This window comes from Bufo bufo, chromosome 4 (genome assembly GCF_905171765.1).
Source record: "Bufo bufo chromosome 4, aBufBuf1.1, whole genome shotgun sequence".
NCBI classification, from domain to species: domain Eukaryota; kingdom Metazoa; phylum Chordata; class Amphibia; order Anura; family Bufonidae; genus Bufo; species Bufo bufo.
In genome coordinates, this window is record NC_053392.1 from 434,257,096 (window position 1) to 434,274,311 (window position 17,216).

The window sequence follows — 17,216 nt, forward strand, 5'->3', positions numbered from 1 at the left end:
AACTGTCACTTTTTGTTTGTGTATAGACAAGATTTTCTATGCCCATATGATAGTGTCTATTTTTTAATTATGAATATAGGATGCGTCTTGAATCATTAGGTTTTGTTGAATAATTATATAAGCCATTTGCGCATCTTATATAGATTGGTTTTTAATCATATGACTTATTATTATATATCGTGTATTATACCATCTCTGTATTTACAATATATAGACACTAATATATGGTGCATGTACTTAGATATATATAACTATCTGTATCTTGTCACAATATCTTATTATATTCACATGTATTTATGGCACTTTTGGTTCCATGTACCATGGTCCCTTTATATAAGCCTCTTGTTCTCACGGGGTTTTTTTTAGTGTGTGTGTGGGCCAGAGCAACGATTTGTATTTGAATGGGCTCTGTCCCACACTCTCACATATTTATATTCTACTCTATTCTTATATATTTAACTTTCTTTCACATATAAGTCATTCTTTTGGTTTCAGGCCCGTGTTATTTGTTGGGGGACTCAGTATGGATATGCGAAGGGTAGATCTCTAATAGCGCTATCGCCACTTACGGGATTACGGCGTTCGTTGGTCCTTTATTTACTTCCTGTGATTTGCGGGTCACCTGCGTTCCACTGGGTCGCGGACTGCGCATGCGCTGCGCGACGACATCTCGACGCGCTCCGTGACGTCTGTAAGCGCCGCGCATGCGCGGTGAGCAGATGGGGACGCGCTGAGTGATGTCGCCGTGTACCATGGAGCTTTCCGCGCCCGAGTATGTGGACCACAGGTGTGTTTCATGAAGGTAATTCCCCCCACCCACCCACCTCATTTTCAGTCTATATATACCCTGCTTACATATAATTCTGTACCTCCTGACGAAGCCGTTGAGGTGAAACGCGCGTCGAGGTCTCGCGCTCAGGGTTTGACTTTCCATCCATCACCATGTCCTCAGGTACGTCCTGTCACTAGTACTGTATTACATCTTGCATGGGACCTTTGCTCGTATCCATAGTGAGTCTCCCATACAGTTATATTTCTTCTGTGCATATTGGTACCATCCCCTCTCTCCGACTGAGATATTTATTTCTACCTTTAGTATCTACCATTATATTGGCCAGTCTAGGTATTTATGTACTGTGTCAGGTGCGTATCAGCCCATGGACTATCAGGTATGGTCATTTGTACAGTGGGTGCATAGTCCTACAGTGGCACTCACCATCCTGGTTCTCCTTGAGCTTTGATTTGGATTCATGGACTGCATCCTACCGTATGCTATATTTCACAGTAGTATTGGTGATTGATTGGTGTCATTTACCCTGTGCTTTTCCGTATCTTTGGATATCATCCTGTAGTTTCTCCACATGTTATATTTTATAAATAAACTTATATTTTGATACAACATTTCCACTTGTTCGTTCTAGAAATCAGTGAGGTACTGCACTCCTTTTTTCTACTGCCTTTTGTACATTGCATACTCCAAAACCCACCCCTCTCTATGTCTCATTTGTGTTAACATGCCTCCTCAGATGTAGCCATTTTTTATCTGTTGTCTCATGTCTCGTTTATGTGTCATTTATTCAATAAAGGATTTCTTTTTGATGATATACCCGTTTAATCTCAGTTTATTCTTGTTGGTTGGTTGGTGTAATCATTATGGCCCATTAACTCCTTAAGGACACGGCCATATTTCACCTTAAGGACCAGGCCATTTTATGCAAATCTGACCAGTGTCACTTTAAGTGGTGATAACTTTAAAATGCTTTGACTTATCCAGGCCATTCTGAGACAGTTTTTTCATCACATATTGTACTTCATGACACTGGTAAAATGGAGTCAAAAAAATGTATTTTTATTTATAAAAAAAAAATACCAAATTTGCCAAAAATTTGGAAGTTTTTTCAAATTTCCAAGTTTCAATTTCTCTACTTCTATAATACATAGTAATACCTACAAAAATAGTTATTACTTTACATTCCCCATATGTCTACTTCATGTTTGGATCATTTTGGGAATGACATTTAAATTTTTTGGGGATGTTACAAGGCTTAGAAGTTTAGAAGCAAATCTTGAAATTTTTCAGAAATTTTCAAAAACCCACTTTTCAAGGACCAGTTCAGGTCTGAAGTCACTTTGTGAGGCTTACATAATAGAAACCACCCAAAAATGACCCCATTCTAGAAACTACACCCCTCAAGGTATTCAAAAGTGATTTTACTAAACTTTGTTAAACCTTTAGGTGTTCCACAAGAATTAATGGAATATAAAGATACAATTTCAAAATTTTACTTTTTTGGCAGATTTTCCATTTTAATATTTTTTTTCCAGTTACAAAGCAAGGGTTAACAGCCAAACCAAACTCAATATTTATGGCTCTGATTCTGTAGTTTACAGAAACACCCCATATGTGGTCGTAAACCGCTGTACGGGTACACGGCAGGGCGCAGAAGGAAAGGAATGCCATACGGTTTTTGGAAGGCAGATTTTGCTGGACTGTTTTTTTTTTTACACCATGTCCCATTTGAAGCCCCCCTGGAGTAGAAACTCCAAAAAAGTGACCCCATTTTATAAACTACGGGATAGGGTGGCAGTTTTGTTGGTACTATTTTAGGGTACATATTCTTCTGACAGGTTAGATCATGTGGTATTTTTATAGACCAGGTTGTCACAGACGCGGCGATACCCAATATGTATACTTTTTACACAATGATTTAATTTTTGAAACAAAAAAAATCATGTTTTAGTGTTTCCATAGTCTAAGGGTCCATTCACACGTCTGCAAAATGGGTCCGCATCCGTTCCACAATTTTGCAGAACGGGTGAAGACCCATTCATTTTCAATGGGGCTGGAATGTGCTGTCCGCATCCGTGCTTCCGTTTCCGCAAAAAAATGCGGACAAGATTAGGCATTTTCTATTATAGTGCCGGCGATGTGCGGTCCGCAAATTGCGGAATGCACATTGCCAGTGTCCGTGTTTTGCAGATCCGCAAAACACTTACGGACGTGTGAATGGACCCTAAGAGCCATCGTTTTTTCAGTTTTTGGGCAATTATCTTGGGTAGGGTATGATTTTTGCAGGATGAGATGACGGTTTGATTGGCACTATTTTGGGGTGCGTATGACTTTTTGACCGCTTGCGATTACACTTTTTGTGATGTAAGGTGACAAAAAAATGGCTTTTTTTACACGGTTTTTATTTTTTATACGGTATTCACCTGAGGGGTTAGGTCATGTGATATTTTTATAGAGCAACTTATTACGGACGCAGCGATACCTAATATGTATACTTTTTTTTATTTATGTCAGTTTTACACAGTGATTTTATTTTTGAAACAAAAAAAAATAATCATGTTTTAGTGTTTCCATAGTCTGAGAGCCATAGTTTTTTCAGTTTTTGGGCGATTATCTTGGGTAGGGTATGATTTTTGCAGGATGAGATGACGGTTAGATTGGCACTATTTTGGTGTGCATATGACTTTTTGATCGCTTGCTTTTTGTGATGTAAGGTGACAAAAAATTGTTTATTTAGCACAGTTTTAATTTTTTATTTTTTACAGTGTTCATCTGAGGTGATATTATAGAGCCGGTCGATACTGACGCGGCGATACCCAATATGTATACTTTTTTTTAATTTATGTAAGTTTTACACAATAACAGCTTTTTTAAAACAAAAAAAATGATGTTTTAGTGTCTCCATATTCTGAGCCATAGTTTTTTTTATTTTTTGGGCGATTGTCTCAGGTAGGGGCTCATTTTTTGCGGGATGAGGCGACGGTTAGATTGGTACTATTTTGGTGGGCGTACGCCTTTTTAATCGCTTGCTGTTGTACTTTTTGTGATGTAGGGTGACAAAAAATGGTTTATTTAGCACAGTTTTTAATTTTTATTTTTTATGGTGTTCATCTGAGGGGTTAGGTCATGTGATATGTTTATAGAGCCGGTCGATACGGACGCGGCGATACCTAATATGTCTACTTTTTCCACCATTTTTTTTTTTACTTTTCAACTTTTTTTTTTTCCACTTTGGGACTTCAACTTTTGGGGGTCTAATCCTTTACAATGCATTCCAAACTGTGTGTATTACTCATACAGCTTCCGGCCTGTGAGATCCAGGGGCTGGATCTCACAGGCTCGTCACCGGAAGGCGGCGTAGATGCCTCAGGAAGGCATCGCGCTGCCTTCCATGCCATCGGGTCCCCCTTACAGCCCCACGCAGACCCGATGGCACCGCCGCCGCCCACAACATGAAAAGCCGCAAACCGCAGGTCTGAATTGACCCCCCCCCCAGGCGCCCTCTGTCCTTAAGTACCGGGACATCAGGGCGTATCCCTGTGTCCGGAAGAGTTAGAGGAACACTCTGATAAATTAGGGGAGATGGATAAAAAAATATTAATTCTTTAATGTTCTATACACAATGCTCAACCTTGCCTCTAAAAATTTTCCTCGAGTGGTAGTCATAATGCTGGCAATAACCCAATAAACATAAACTTCATATGTAATATATCAAAGGGAACCTGTCATCAACTTTATGCTGACCTCACTGAGGGCAGCATAAATTAGTGACAGAAATGCTGATTTCAGCAGTGTGTCACTCATGAGCTAAAAGTAAGTGGTTACTGAGAAACCAGCATCATAATCATTGCAGCCTAGGCCTTGAAAAGAGTCCAATCTCCCTGAGAAGAGTCATGGTTATTCATAATCTCCTGCACTCTCATCCATCTGCTGATGATTGGCAGTTCTCTCCAAGAGAGAAAGGGAGAAAACTAGGTAGAAGACTGTCAGTCATCAGCAGGTGGGCAGGGAGAGCAGGAATTTATGAATAACCATGACTCTTCTCAGGTGGCCGTGACTCTTTTCCGGGCCCAGTCTGCAATGATTATGATGTTGGTTCTCGGCAACCACTTACTTTTTACTTATAAATGACAGACCACTGAAATCAACTCACCTGTCTCTAATTTATTCTGCCATTAGTATAGGCAGCATAAAGTTGATGACAGGTTCCCTTTAAATAATGGCAAATAAAAAATTTTTTTTTTTTAGTATTACTGTCACAGGAGAATATGGTTCTCAGCCAGATGCGCGGTCCTATGACCACTCAAAATATACCTGGTAATTGGATATAGTATATACTGATATTATTCAATGATATTCACCCATTAAGCTATTAGTATGCCCTTAGGCCATTTGGTCATTGTGTCCCCTGCTATTTAATTTCAAAGAGAGTAAGGACATATTGTAAAGCTGGTGCAAAAGCAGATGGACAACATTCTCTTGGCCATTTGGCTAAGCAACAGGAACATATAGGTCATGTGAATCTTTTTGGCTCTCTCTTCCCCTGCCACCCCTGGACGAACAGTACCTACTTCTGGATCAGGTTCAAAAGTTGTATAATATCCCAGTAGACTTTATAAGTGTGCATAAAGATATCTGAAGCCTGTAGTTGTATCCATTTACATGAGGGCTGTGGATTCTGTGGCCTGCATGTGTAGATTATACATATGCTAATTATGCATGAGTCTCTATATATGCTGAACATGTACTAATGGTCAGGCACTGGATGTGAGTTGGTAAGTGTAGATTCAGGAGACAGTATATTGTTGGAACCTGGCACGTGACAAGGGTGGGACTTATTTACTCCACATATTCAATTTTGTAGTCAACTTTCACTCACGCTGAAGATTGAGCATAAATCCCACCCCAACACAGTCCACACACCTCAGATACACGCTGCCACCACCTATTGCATTCATTACGGAAAAACAGGTGCCCCAATACATGCATTCACACAGTAACACTAGCCATACTTATACTCTAAAATGAATGCTTGGGTTTGTTTAAAGCAACAAGGTAAACCATTAAAGTTCTAAGCTTTAACGTGAAAAAGACATACATACATGTGCAAAACAGTTATGAAAATAAAAAGGAGATTAGTGTGTTGCGTGGTAAAAGTCCTTTGCTGTTCCGGAGACAGGGAAGAAGATGTACTTTATGATTGATGATAGCATTTATTCACAATCAGTCATCAGGACACAAACAAGATACACTACGAAGCAATGCAGGCTTGAAGACAGTACAATAAATTCTACACATGTAACTTGTAGTGCACGGGTGTAATGTATGGCACAGGCACAGATCCTGTACTATACATTATGCACAGCACCACACTCACATTTATTAAAACTTCACACATCAATAGGCTACGGACAAGTGATAAGGAAAGGGGATATAGAAAAGAAGATGTACGCTGTCCAACACAATCGGGTCTCCCAACTTTGTCAAATAAAATGTCCATGGTCCCATATTTTTATGACCCTTCAGCAAAAGAGGTGGAGCTGGAGGATGGCCTCCTCCGTCCTGGTTCAGCATTGGGAGAGGAACTTAATTATTCATGCTCACCCCATCCCGTTAGGCTACTTTCACATTAGCGTTTTTTGCAGATCCGTCATGGATCTGCAAAAACGCTTCCGTTATCATAATACAACCGCATGCATCAGTCATGAACGGATAGGGTTGTATTATGTCTTCTATAGCCATGACTGATCTGTCATGAACACCATTGAAAGTCAATGTGAAACGGATCAGTTTTCTATTGTGTCTATCCGTCTTGCTCCGCACCACATCGCGGACAGAAAAACGCTGCTTGCAGTGTCCACCATGGGAGTGCAACCAAACGGAACGGAATGCATTTTGGTGCATTCCGTTTCATTCAGTTCAGTTTTGTCCCCATTGACAATGAATGGGGACAAAACTGAAGAGGTTTCTTCCACTATTGAGATCCTATATCGGAATTGAAAACGCTAATGTGAAAGTAGCGGTCACGGGGTAGCGTCACGGGTATAAAGATAGAGCGGGGGTGCTCCCACTGAGCTGCCACCCGATACCCTGTCCCTGCCTACTTGCACCACCCGCCCTAGGTGACGGGGCGAAACTGGGCAACAGTCCCTGACCTGAGTAAGCACAAGCAGAGAGATAGAGACAGCAGGGAAGCGGACAGCCAATGAGAGGTAGCACTCGAGCGGACAGAGATGTGGAACAAGCAAGGTACCACCAAAAACGGAAGGGCGAGGCGGGTCAACTAGCCGGGGTCAGTCCAGGAGGTCACGTCAGTACGAGGGAGGAGACAGAGACAGATCCGAGAGCGGGTCGAGGTGAAAATCTGGGAGGTCACGTCAGTACAAGAGAAGAGGCAAAGACAAAATCCAAATGCAAGCCAAGGTCAAAATCCGAGATGTAGCGTCAAGGTTCAGGGAGCAGGCAGAAGAGGTGTCAGGAAGCAGATCAAGGGTCAAATCCAAAGGTAAGCTTAATAACAATAATAATACACAGCCTAAGGGACCAAAATAGTGAAGGAAACCACGGCACTCGTTTTTAGTAGTTTTGAAAATTTATATTTTCATTTCATAATATTTCATATAATTTTCATTTCATCATTTATCATTCTATTTTTGTCAGCATCCAGGAATATAATTTGCACAGACTGGCCAACGTTTCGGTCCTAGTATGGGACCTTGATCACGGCCTTAGTCTTTGCTGCATGTTGCCTGTGTGGGATGCGCAACAGGCAACATGCAGCAAAGACTAAGGCCGTGATCAAGGTCCCATACTAGGACCGAAACGTTGGCCAGTCTGTGCAAATTATATTCCTGGATGCTGACAAGAATAGAATGACAAATGATTAAATGAAAATTATATGAAATATTATGAAATGAAAATATAAATTTTCAAAACTACTAAAAACGAGTGCCGTGGTTTCCTTCACTATATCACCTCAAATTACCATTGAGCACCGTACCAAAACGACACCAGAGGAGTGCCGTCCAACCCAAGCTACTCTAAGGGACCAAAATCACAGGCAACCTGTAGCCAGCAGTATGCCTGTATTTATAGTGGGGAGTGAGGGTCATGTGACGTGGCCAGCATCACATGGCCGACAGATAGACAAGTCGAGCACCAAGTGATCAGCTTGGCGCTCAAGGCAGACCTAGGAGCAGGGAGCCTCCCAGGTAGCAAAGCCGCCCTGGGAACGAGGCCGAACACAGATCCTCGCACCCGAAGCTAAGCAGCAGGTCTGCGGCTGATGGGAGACCAAGGGCGCCTTCGGCGCCCCGTTACAGTAGCCTTATCTAACTGGCAGATAAGACACATACAAACAATAAAAAAGTTGCAGTTGTTGTACCTTGATCTGCAGGACCAGACTTGAAGGAAAGGGAAGGAAGGGAAAGGAAGGCATATTGGTAATGCACCAAGCAATAAAAATGTTGCAGCTGTTGAACCTGGATCTGAATGACACCAGACTTAAAGCAGTTAAAAAAATATCTACCTAGAATTTATTGGTTTAATAATATACGTTCATTTCAAAACATGGAATTTTTCTCTGAAATTCAGACACTGATGTTACCTCGTCTAACAAATTTAGAGATTCGCATCCACCGCTAGGAATGGGGCACATAACTTACCTAATGGCCTTTATCGGGTTTTGCCACTCAAACCTGAAGTTAGCTCACAATACGATCAAATTATATTTAGCAGGGATCCAGCACTTCTGGTATCTCGCTCACCCAGATCAGTCTTCTTTATTTACTGCCCATCCTATCAAAGCAATGTTGCGTGGTATACAGAAAACCACGTTTCAGAAAACTACGGTCCGTCAGCCTTTCACAGGACCAATGTTTAGGTCAGTGGCCGACATGCTACAGGGTTGCCCTTTTGGCCTTGAAGTTAGTAGGTTAGTTAAAACGGCATTATATTTGTGTTTCTACGGGTTCTTAAAGGGTTTCTGTCACCCCACAAAACTCTTTTTTTTTTTTTTGGATAGTTATATTCCTTATAGCGCGATATAGGAGAATATAATAGTCTTACTTACTTTCATGCGGCCGATTCTTTAGAAAACGAAGTTTTATAATATGTAAATCAGGGCTCTACCAGCAAGTAGGGCATCTACTTGCTGGTAGCCGCAGCAGAAAACCGCCCCCTCGCCGTGTTGATTGACAGGGCCAGCCGTGATCTCCTCCTCCGGCCGGCCCTGTCAGTATTTCAAAAATCGCGCGCCTCTGTTCATTCGGCGCAGGCGCTCTGAGATGAGGAGGCTCGTCTCCTCAGCACTCCCTCAGTGCGCCTGCGCCGATGACATCACTGAAAGAGAAGACGTCATCGGCGCAGGCGCACTGAGGGAGTTCTGAGGAGACGAGCCTTCTCATCTCAGAGCGCCTGCGCCGAATGAACAGAGGCGCGCGATTTTTGAAATACTGACAGGGCCGGCCGGAGGAGGAGATCACGGCTGGCCCTGTCAATCAACACGGCGAGGGGGCGGTTTTCTGCTGCGGCTACCAGCAAGTAGACGCCCTACTTGCTGGTAGAGCCCTGATTTACATATTATAAAACTTCGTTTTCTAAAGAATCGGCCGCATGAAAGTAAGTAAGACTATTATATTCTCCTATATCGCGCTATAAGGAATATAACTATCCAAAAAAAAAAAAAAAGAGTTTTGTGGGGTGACAGAAACCCTTTAAGGCCCCGGGAATTTACATGTGCCGCCACTTCCACGAAGTTTCTTCGTAAGAGAGATTTAATTCACGACAGGCCAGGGTACTTGCTGAACTTAGAACAATCAAAAGCCGTGCGACCAGGGGAAGTGGTACATATCAGGTATTTTCCCACTAGTAACGAATGGTGTCCAGTTGAAGTCCTGAGCGAATGGGTGCTTCATATACATACGTTACCACCGGACTCGCCGTTGCTGCCTTACAACAATGCACCTCTCAGCATTCAGGTATTTCTCAAATACATTAGAACGCTCTTAGTCACATTTGCGTTAAACTTTTCCGGTATGGAGTTCCGGCCTAGGGGCTCAATACAGGGAAAAAAATTATCAGTTTTATCCCCATGCATTCTAAATGGAGAGCAATCCGTTCAGTATGCATCAGGATGTCTTCAGTTCAGTCACTGTACAGTTTTTGGACGGAGGAAATTCCGGAACACTTGCCAGAATGCCGGATGCCGGATCCGGCATTATTTTCCATTGAAATGCATTAATGCCGGATCCGGCCCCAAGTGTTCCGTAAAACGGATCAGTTTTTCCGGATAACAACTGGAGAGACAGATCCGGTATTGCAATGCATTTGTGAGACGAATCCGCATGCGGATCAGTCTACAAATGGTATCCGTTTGCATATGGAACTGCCTGCCGGAATCCAACAACGCAAGTGTGAAAATACCCTAAGATAACTACGAAATCTACCAGTACATTGCCATGGGTTTTTGTTTAAGACTTACTAACTATACTCTATTAGGAAATTCTGAGTTAAAAATAATGGGATTCCCAGGATTCTCATCTTTTAAACAGAGTAGAAAGCAGTTAGAAAGAATATTTCTTACTCTTGAGGTCCTATCCCAGGGGGTACTAGAAGGGTGACACTTTGTGACCAGCTTATTGTCAATGGATCCTTCTAACAAGTAACTCCAGTCCATAGTTGTTATAGGACAATGCTACAGCTTGTATAGAGGACAGTGCCCTTTGAGATTGAAATATAAAAATATCTTCTGAGCCTCGAATATAGATGAACATTTGAATTTCAGCTAATACAGTTGCTCCAGTTATCTCTCTAAATATAAATAAAGTATACCTGATTTCTCAAATGGTAACTTCTTTCTCCACCATAATACTCTGTCTGTCCAAGCTGGAGTTCTGCACTTTTCACTTGTATCATAAGCTTCTGATCCAATGTCATACTTATAAGTTGGTCCAAAGTGGATTGTACCTTCATAGAAGTCTTTAAATATCTATTAAAACAATGATATTCCCAAGTTATAGCAACATTTTCAAGAGATACGAGGTATTTATGTAGGAGGCCAAACAGCAAATAACTATAACAAGTTGTTCAGTGTATAAAAACTTTTAGGCTGCTGTTATAGGCCCACAGTCTACAGCACATCAATATCTACATCCTACCAACTTGGCCATGAAGTGGCAGACCACAAAGTTACAATGCAAGGTCCCCAAGGGCTGAGGCACATAGTGCATAAAAATTGCCATCTCTCCCCTGGATCATTAACTGCATATTTCTATTAACATCAGCACAAAACAAGTTTGCTGGGAACTTCATGACATGGGTTACCTATGGCAGAGCACCTTCATGAAAGCCTTACATCACCAAGCACAATGCCAGGCAATTTGGGGGGAAGTTGTGTAAAGCACACCATTCCTGGACTTAAGGGCATGGTTGGGTGTGTCTGGTGTGAAAGAACTTGACTGGACCACACAGAGCTCTGACCTCAACCTCATCATGCTTCTCTATCTGGTAGTCTGATGAATGAGCCTGGGTATGGCAAATGCCAGGAAAATGTTACCAGCCTGACTGCATTGTGCAAAATGTGGAGTAGCGATATTGCTATGGGGTTGTTTTTCAGGGGTTGGCCTAGGATGCTAAAGTTCCAGTGAAGGAAAATCTTAATGCTACAGTATACCAAGACATTTTGGAAATTGATATGCTTTCAAATTTGTGGGATCTGCTTGAGGAAAGCCCATTTCTGTTCCAACATGACTCTGCCACATTGCACAAAGCAAGGTCCAGAAAGGCATGGTTGTGTGAGTCTGGTGTGTAAGAACTTAACAGGCCCATACAGAGCCCTGACCTCAACCTCATCGAATACCTTTAAGACTAAGGCTACTTTCACACTAGCGTTCGGAGCGGATCCGTCTGATGTTTCATCAGACGGATCCGCTCCGATAATGCAGACGTTTGCATCCGTTCAGAACGGATCCGTCTGCATTATAACTTAGAAAATTTTCTAAGTCTGAAAGTAGCCTGAGCAGATCCGTTCAGACTTTACATTGAAAGTCAATGGGGAACGGATCCGCTTGAAGATTGAGCCATATGGTGTCATCTTCAAGCGGATCCGTCCCCATTGACTTCCATTATAAGTCTGGACGGATCCGCTCGCCTCCGCACGGCCAGGCGGACACCCGAACGCTGCAAGCAGCGTTCAGGTGTCCGCTCACTGAGCGGAGCGGAGGCTGAGCGCTGGCAGGCGGATGCATTCTCAGTGGATCCGCCTCCACTGAGAATGCATTGGGGCCGAACGGCTGCGTTCAGGACCGCTCGTGAGCCCCTTCAAACGGAGCTCACGAGCGGACACCTGAACGCAGGTGTGAAAGTAGCCTAACTAAAAAGTAGATTATGTGCCAGACCATCTCGTCTAAAATCGTTTGACTTCACAAATGCTCTTCTGGATGAATGGGCAAAAATAGCCACATAAACACTACAAAATCTTGTAGAAAGCCTTCCCAGAAGGGTGGAAGCCATTTTACAGTAGCTACAAAGAGGTCACCAAATCCATTTTAATGACTATGGATTTAGAATGGGATGCCCCAATACGTTCATATAATGCAGTACTAGATGTATTAACAGCACTGGCACCACGTACAACAGATACTCCTCTTTTGGCATAAATGCCTTTTTTGTTGTTTATTGCTCTTTTTAAATAGTAGCTGTAAGCCATGTGGGGTTTTAGCCATTTATACTTGTTACCTGCAGAAATACATTTTGCAGTATAATTACCCAAGGTAGTTTTTGAAAGCTCCCCTATTTATCATCTGTATTATTGTGTCACAGTATCTGCCCCCAGTCTTTGCCCTGAAGTGCTGCCTTAAACCAGGTAAATTGGCCTGTCATAAAACCGCCTGTAGGCGTAATGTGTTGGTGTTCCAATAATTTTGCTCATATAATATACAGGTGAATATTGTGCAAAAGTTCATTTATTTTAGTAATGCACCTTAAAAGGAGTTGCATTAATGCAACCTAAAATTAGAATATATTGTGAAAAGGTTCAATATTCTAGGCTCAAAAGTGTCACACTCTAGTCAGCTTATTAATCCATACCTCCTGAGCAAAGGGTACCTGAGATTTGTGCCATAATCATCCAAATTATAACAAGTAAAGGCTTGAAATATCTCGCTTTGCATGTAATGAGTCTATCTCATAGTAGTTTCACCTTTTAAATAGAATTACTGAAATAAATAAAACATTGCACGATATTCTGATTTTCAAGTTTCACCTGTGGTACTAGATGTATTAACAGCACTGGCACCATGTACCATAAGCTAATCTCTCCTCTTTTGTATATACAGAACGAAAAAACTATTTACTGGTTCACATCAGGAACTATCTCCCCATTACTATTATTTAAAGGACCTACCTGCTTTGACCTTCTATTTATATACATGTATTTAAAAAATATTTTTTTTAACATTTGTTTTGCTCTTTTTGGCCACCTGTTCATTTTGTATATTTCTCGTTTTTCAGATTTTATTAAGGCCTTTGTTAATTCAAAGTCTACAGCTGACCTCTCAGATTTTTATTTTAAAATTTTGTTGTTTATTGCTCTTTTTAAACAGTAGTTGTAAGCCATGTGGGGTTTAATTTTAGTCGCTTATGCTTGTGACCTGCAGGATTTTGCAGTATAATTACTGTATTTTTCAGACAATAGGCACCGTATTCTTCAGACAAAACATGAACCGGACTCTAAGACCTAGGATTTAGAGGAGTAAAATAAGCAAAACATTATTTTCATCAGACCTCAGATCTTACCCCCATTCTTCATCAGACCTCAGATTATACCCCCATTCATCAGACCCTCATCAGATCCCCAAGCTCCCTCAGACCCTCATCAGATCCCCCCAAGCTCCATTAGACCCTCAAGCTCCATCAGACCAGACCCTCATTAGATCCCCAAGCTCCATCAGACCTCAGTTCAGACCCCCCCCCCCCCCCCAAAGCTCCATCAGCCCCAAATCAGACCCCAATCTAAAGAAAATAAATAAACTTAGCTCCTCTTTCTCCGGATGGTGCTGCCACTCACTGCTTCTTTTTTCGGCCCATGCTGCACTGTCATCTGACATTGCACAGCGTCAGGTTATATTGTGCGCCTATGTGCACTATGTCCTTACACTGTACACAGCCAGTACACAGTGCAGAGCGGGGCATGGAAGAAGACCAGGGAGGGTGAGTACAACCATGCAACACTTCACTCACCATGCCCTGCACCTCCCATATGCTGATGACCGCTTCCATAATGGATGCAGTCTTCAGCATTCGTACTATAAGACGCAATGTCACATTTTCCTAATTTGGGGGGAGTGCATCTCGTAGCCAAAAAAATACTGTAGTTTGAAAGCTCTCCTATTTATTATCTGTATTATTGTGCGACAGTAGCTGCTCCCAGTCTTTGCCCTGAAAAGCTGCCTCAAACCATGGAATTTTTTTTTATTCAGCGTTTTAGCCCTTCCGGCCAAAGTTTGTTGCTTACAGTTTAGGGGGAATATAATTATATTGTGATTACAATTACCAAGCATTTCATGAACAGTAGAATTTCCAACAAGCTCTGCATCATTAGAAATTCTACAAAGTGGCCCATAAAGTGCTCCTGCAGCAAATTGAGGAATTTTCTGCCCTTTGTAGGTGCGACAGAACTATGACCTAAGTAAATATCTGGGAAATCAAAATCTCCCCTTATCACCAGTGTACCCCCTGTACAACCCATTCTATTTGGTGATGTTAGGAGGGGGTCTACAAATTACACTAAATACTTTTTTCAGTATGTAATTTCCTTTGCTGTTTTGATCGACAGGGTCAGGCAGTGGCAAAGCATCGACTGACTATAGAAAGGAGCAGAGCATGGGTACAATGAGAGCAAAAGTAATGTCCTTGTTGCACCAAACACCTATGGTGCATATTTGCTCAGGAATGGAGCCTCAGATCAACAAAAAAAAAACAGCGCTTTAATCAGGTGAACCACAGCTATGTGTCTATGCAAACCATACATGAGAAACTGCTGAAAATTTTGTCTGGGGTCAGTCTAACAAACTTATAAATAAGTCTGCCTAAAAAAATAAAATAATACACTGCTCAAAAAAATAAAGGGAACACAAAAATAACACATCCTAGATCTGAATTAATTAAATATTCTTCTGAAATACTTTGTTCTTTACATAGTTGAATGTGCTGACAACAAAATCACACAAAAATAAAAAAATGGAAATATTTTTTTTTAACCCATTGAGGTCTGGATTTGGAGTCACACTCAAAATTAAAGTGGAAAAACACACTACAGGCTGATCCAACTTTGATGTAATGTCCTTAAAACAAGTCAAAATGAGGCTCAGTAGTGTGTGTGGCCTCCACGTGCCTGTATGACCTCCCTACAACGCCTGTGCATGCTCCTGATGAGGTGGCGGACGGTCTCCTGAGGGATCTCCTCCCAGACCTGGACTAAAGCATCTGCCAACTCCTGGACAGTCTGTGGTGCAAAGTGACGTTGGTGGATAGAGCGAGACATGATGTCCCAGATGTGCTCAATTGGATTCAGGTCTGGGGAACGGGCGGGCCAGTCCATAGCATCAATGCCTTCGTCTTGCAGGAACTGCTGACACACTCCAGCCACATGAGGTCTAGCATTGTCTTGCATTAGGAGGAACCCAGGGCCAACCGCACCAGCATATGGTCTTACAAGGGGTCTGAGGATCTCATCTCGGTACCTAATGGCAGTCAGGCTACCTCTGGCGAGCACATGGAGGGCTGTGCGTCCCGCCAAAGAAATGCCACCCCACACCGTTACTGACCCAATGCCAAACCGGTCATGCTGGAGGATGTTGCAGGCAGCAGAACGTTCTCCACTGCGTCTCCAGACTCTGTCACGTCTGTCACATGTGCTCAGTGTGAACCTGTTTAATGTTTCAAAGACCCTTTGGACCCAGGAAATTCAAATTATATGATTCAAATAGTCTAGTTTCCTAGACTAGTAAACTCTTGTTTCTGGTCAACTTAAAACATAACGTTTATTTTATTTATTAGGAATAATATAATATAAAACGGGAGAACAAGGGAAACTTTAAAATTCTAGGTATAGCAGGATTCTATGGGCAGAGATAGGGGTTATTTCACCCATATATTCACAGTGTGAACCTGCTTTCATCTGTGAAGAGCACAGGGCGCCAGTGGCGAATTTGCCAATCTTGGTGTTCTCTGGCAAATGCCAAACGTCCTGCACGGTGTTGGGCTGTAAGCACAACCCCCACCTGTGGACGTCGGGCCCTCATATCACCCTCATGGAGTCTGTTTATGACAGTTTGAGCAGACGCATGCACATTTGTGGCCTGCTGGAGGTCATTTTGCAGGGCTCTGGCAGTGCTCCTCCTGTTCCTCCTTGCACAAAGGCGGAGGTAGCGGTCCTGCTGCTGGGTTGTTGGCCTCCTCCACGTCTCCTGATGTACTGGCCTGTCTCCTGGTAGCGCCTCCATGCTCTGGACACTACGCTGACAGACACAGCAAACCTTCTTGCCACAGCTCGCATTGATGTGTCATCCTGGATAAACTGCACTACCTGAGCCACTTGTGTGGGTTTTAGACTCTGTCTCATGCTACCACTAGAGTAAAAGCACAGCCAGCATTCAAAGGTGACCAAAACATCAGCCAGGAAGCATAGGAACTGAGAAGTGGTCTGTGGTCACCACCTGCAGAACCACTCCTTTATTGGGGGTGTCTTGTTAATTGCCTATAATTTCCACCTGTTGTCTATCCCATTTGCACAACAGCATGTGAAATTGATTGTCACTCAGTGTTGCTTCCTAAGTGGACAGTTTGATTTCACAGAAGTGTGATTGACTTGGAGTTACATTGTGTTGTTTAAGTGTTCCCTTTATTTTTTTGAGCAGTGTAATAATTACTCCCCCAAATTTCCTAACTCATTTAGGATATGGTGTTGCATGTCATCCTGCAGCTTGATATAGAATATTGTTTATCATTGGTGAAGCTGATGCCTCGGAGAATTTAAGCCATCAAAGACAAAGATTTTTTTTTCTTTATAATTTAATATTTTTTCTCAGCTTTAACCACCTCAGCCCCCAGTGCTTAAACACCCTGAAAGACCAGGCCACTTTTTACACTTCTGACCTACACTACTTTCACCGTTTATTGCTCGGTCATGCAACTTACCACCCAAATGAATTTTACCTCCTTTTCTTCTCACTAATAGAGCTTTCATTTGGTGGTATTTCATTGCTGCTGACATTTTTACTTTTTTTGTTATTAATCGAAATTTAACGATTTTTTTGCAAAAAAATGACATTTTTCACTTTCAGTTGTAAAATTTTGCAAAAAAAAACGAGATCCATATATAAATTTTGCTCTAAATTTATTGTTCTACATGTCTTTGATAAAAAAA

General features: G+C 42.1%; 1 protein-coding gene across 2 annotated transcripts in view; it reads right to left on the reverse strand.

Moving 5' to 3' along the window:
- SYNJ2 (synaptojanin 2) overlaps positions 1-17,216 on the reverse strand; it is a 287,057-nt gene that overhangs the window by 85,879 nt on the left and 183,962 nt on the right. For both annotated transcript variants that reach the window (XM_040429362.1, XM_040429360.1), the window contains exon 17: positions 10,622-10,778. In XM_040429362.1, the coding sequence (XP_040285296.1) occupies positions 10,622-10,778 (157 nt within the window). The remainder of the gene's footprint in view (positions 1-10,621; positions 10,779-17,216) is intronic.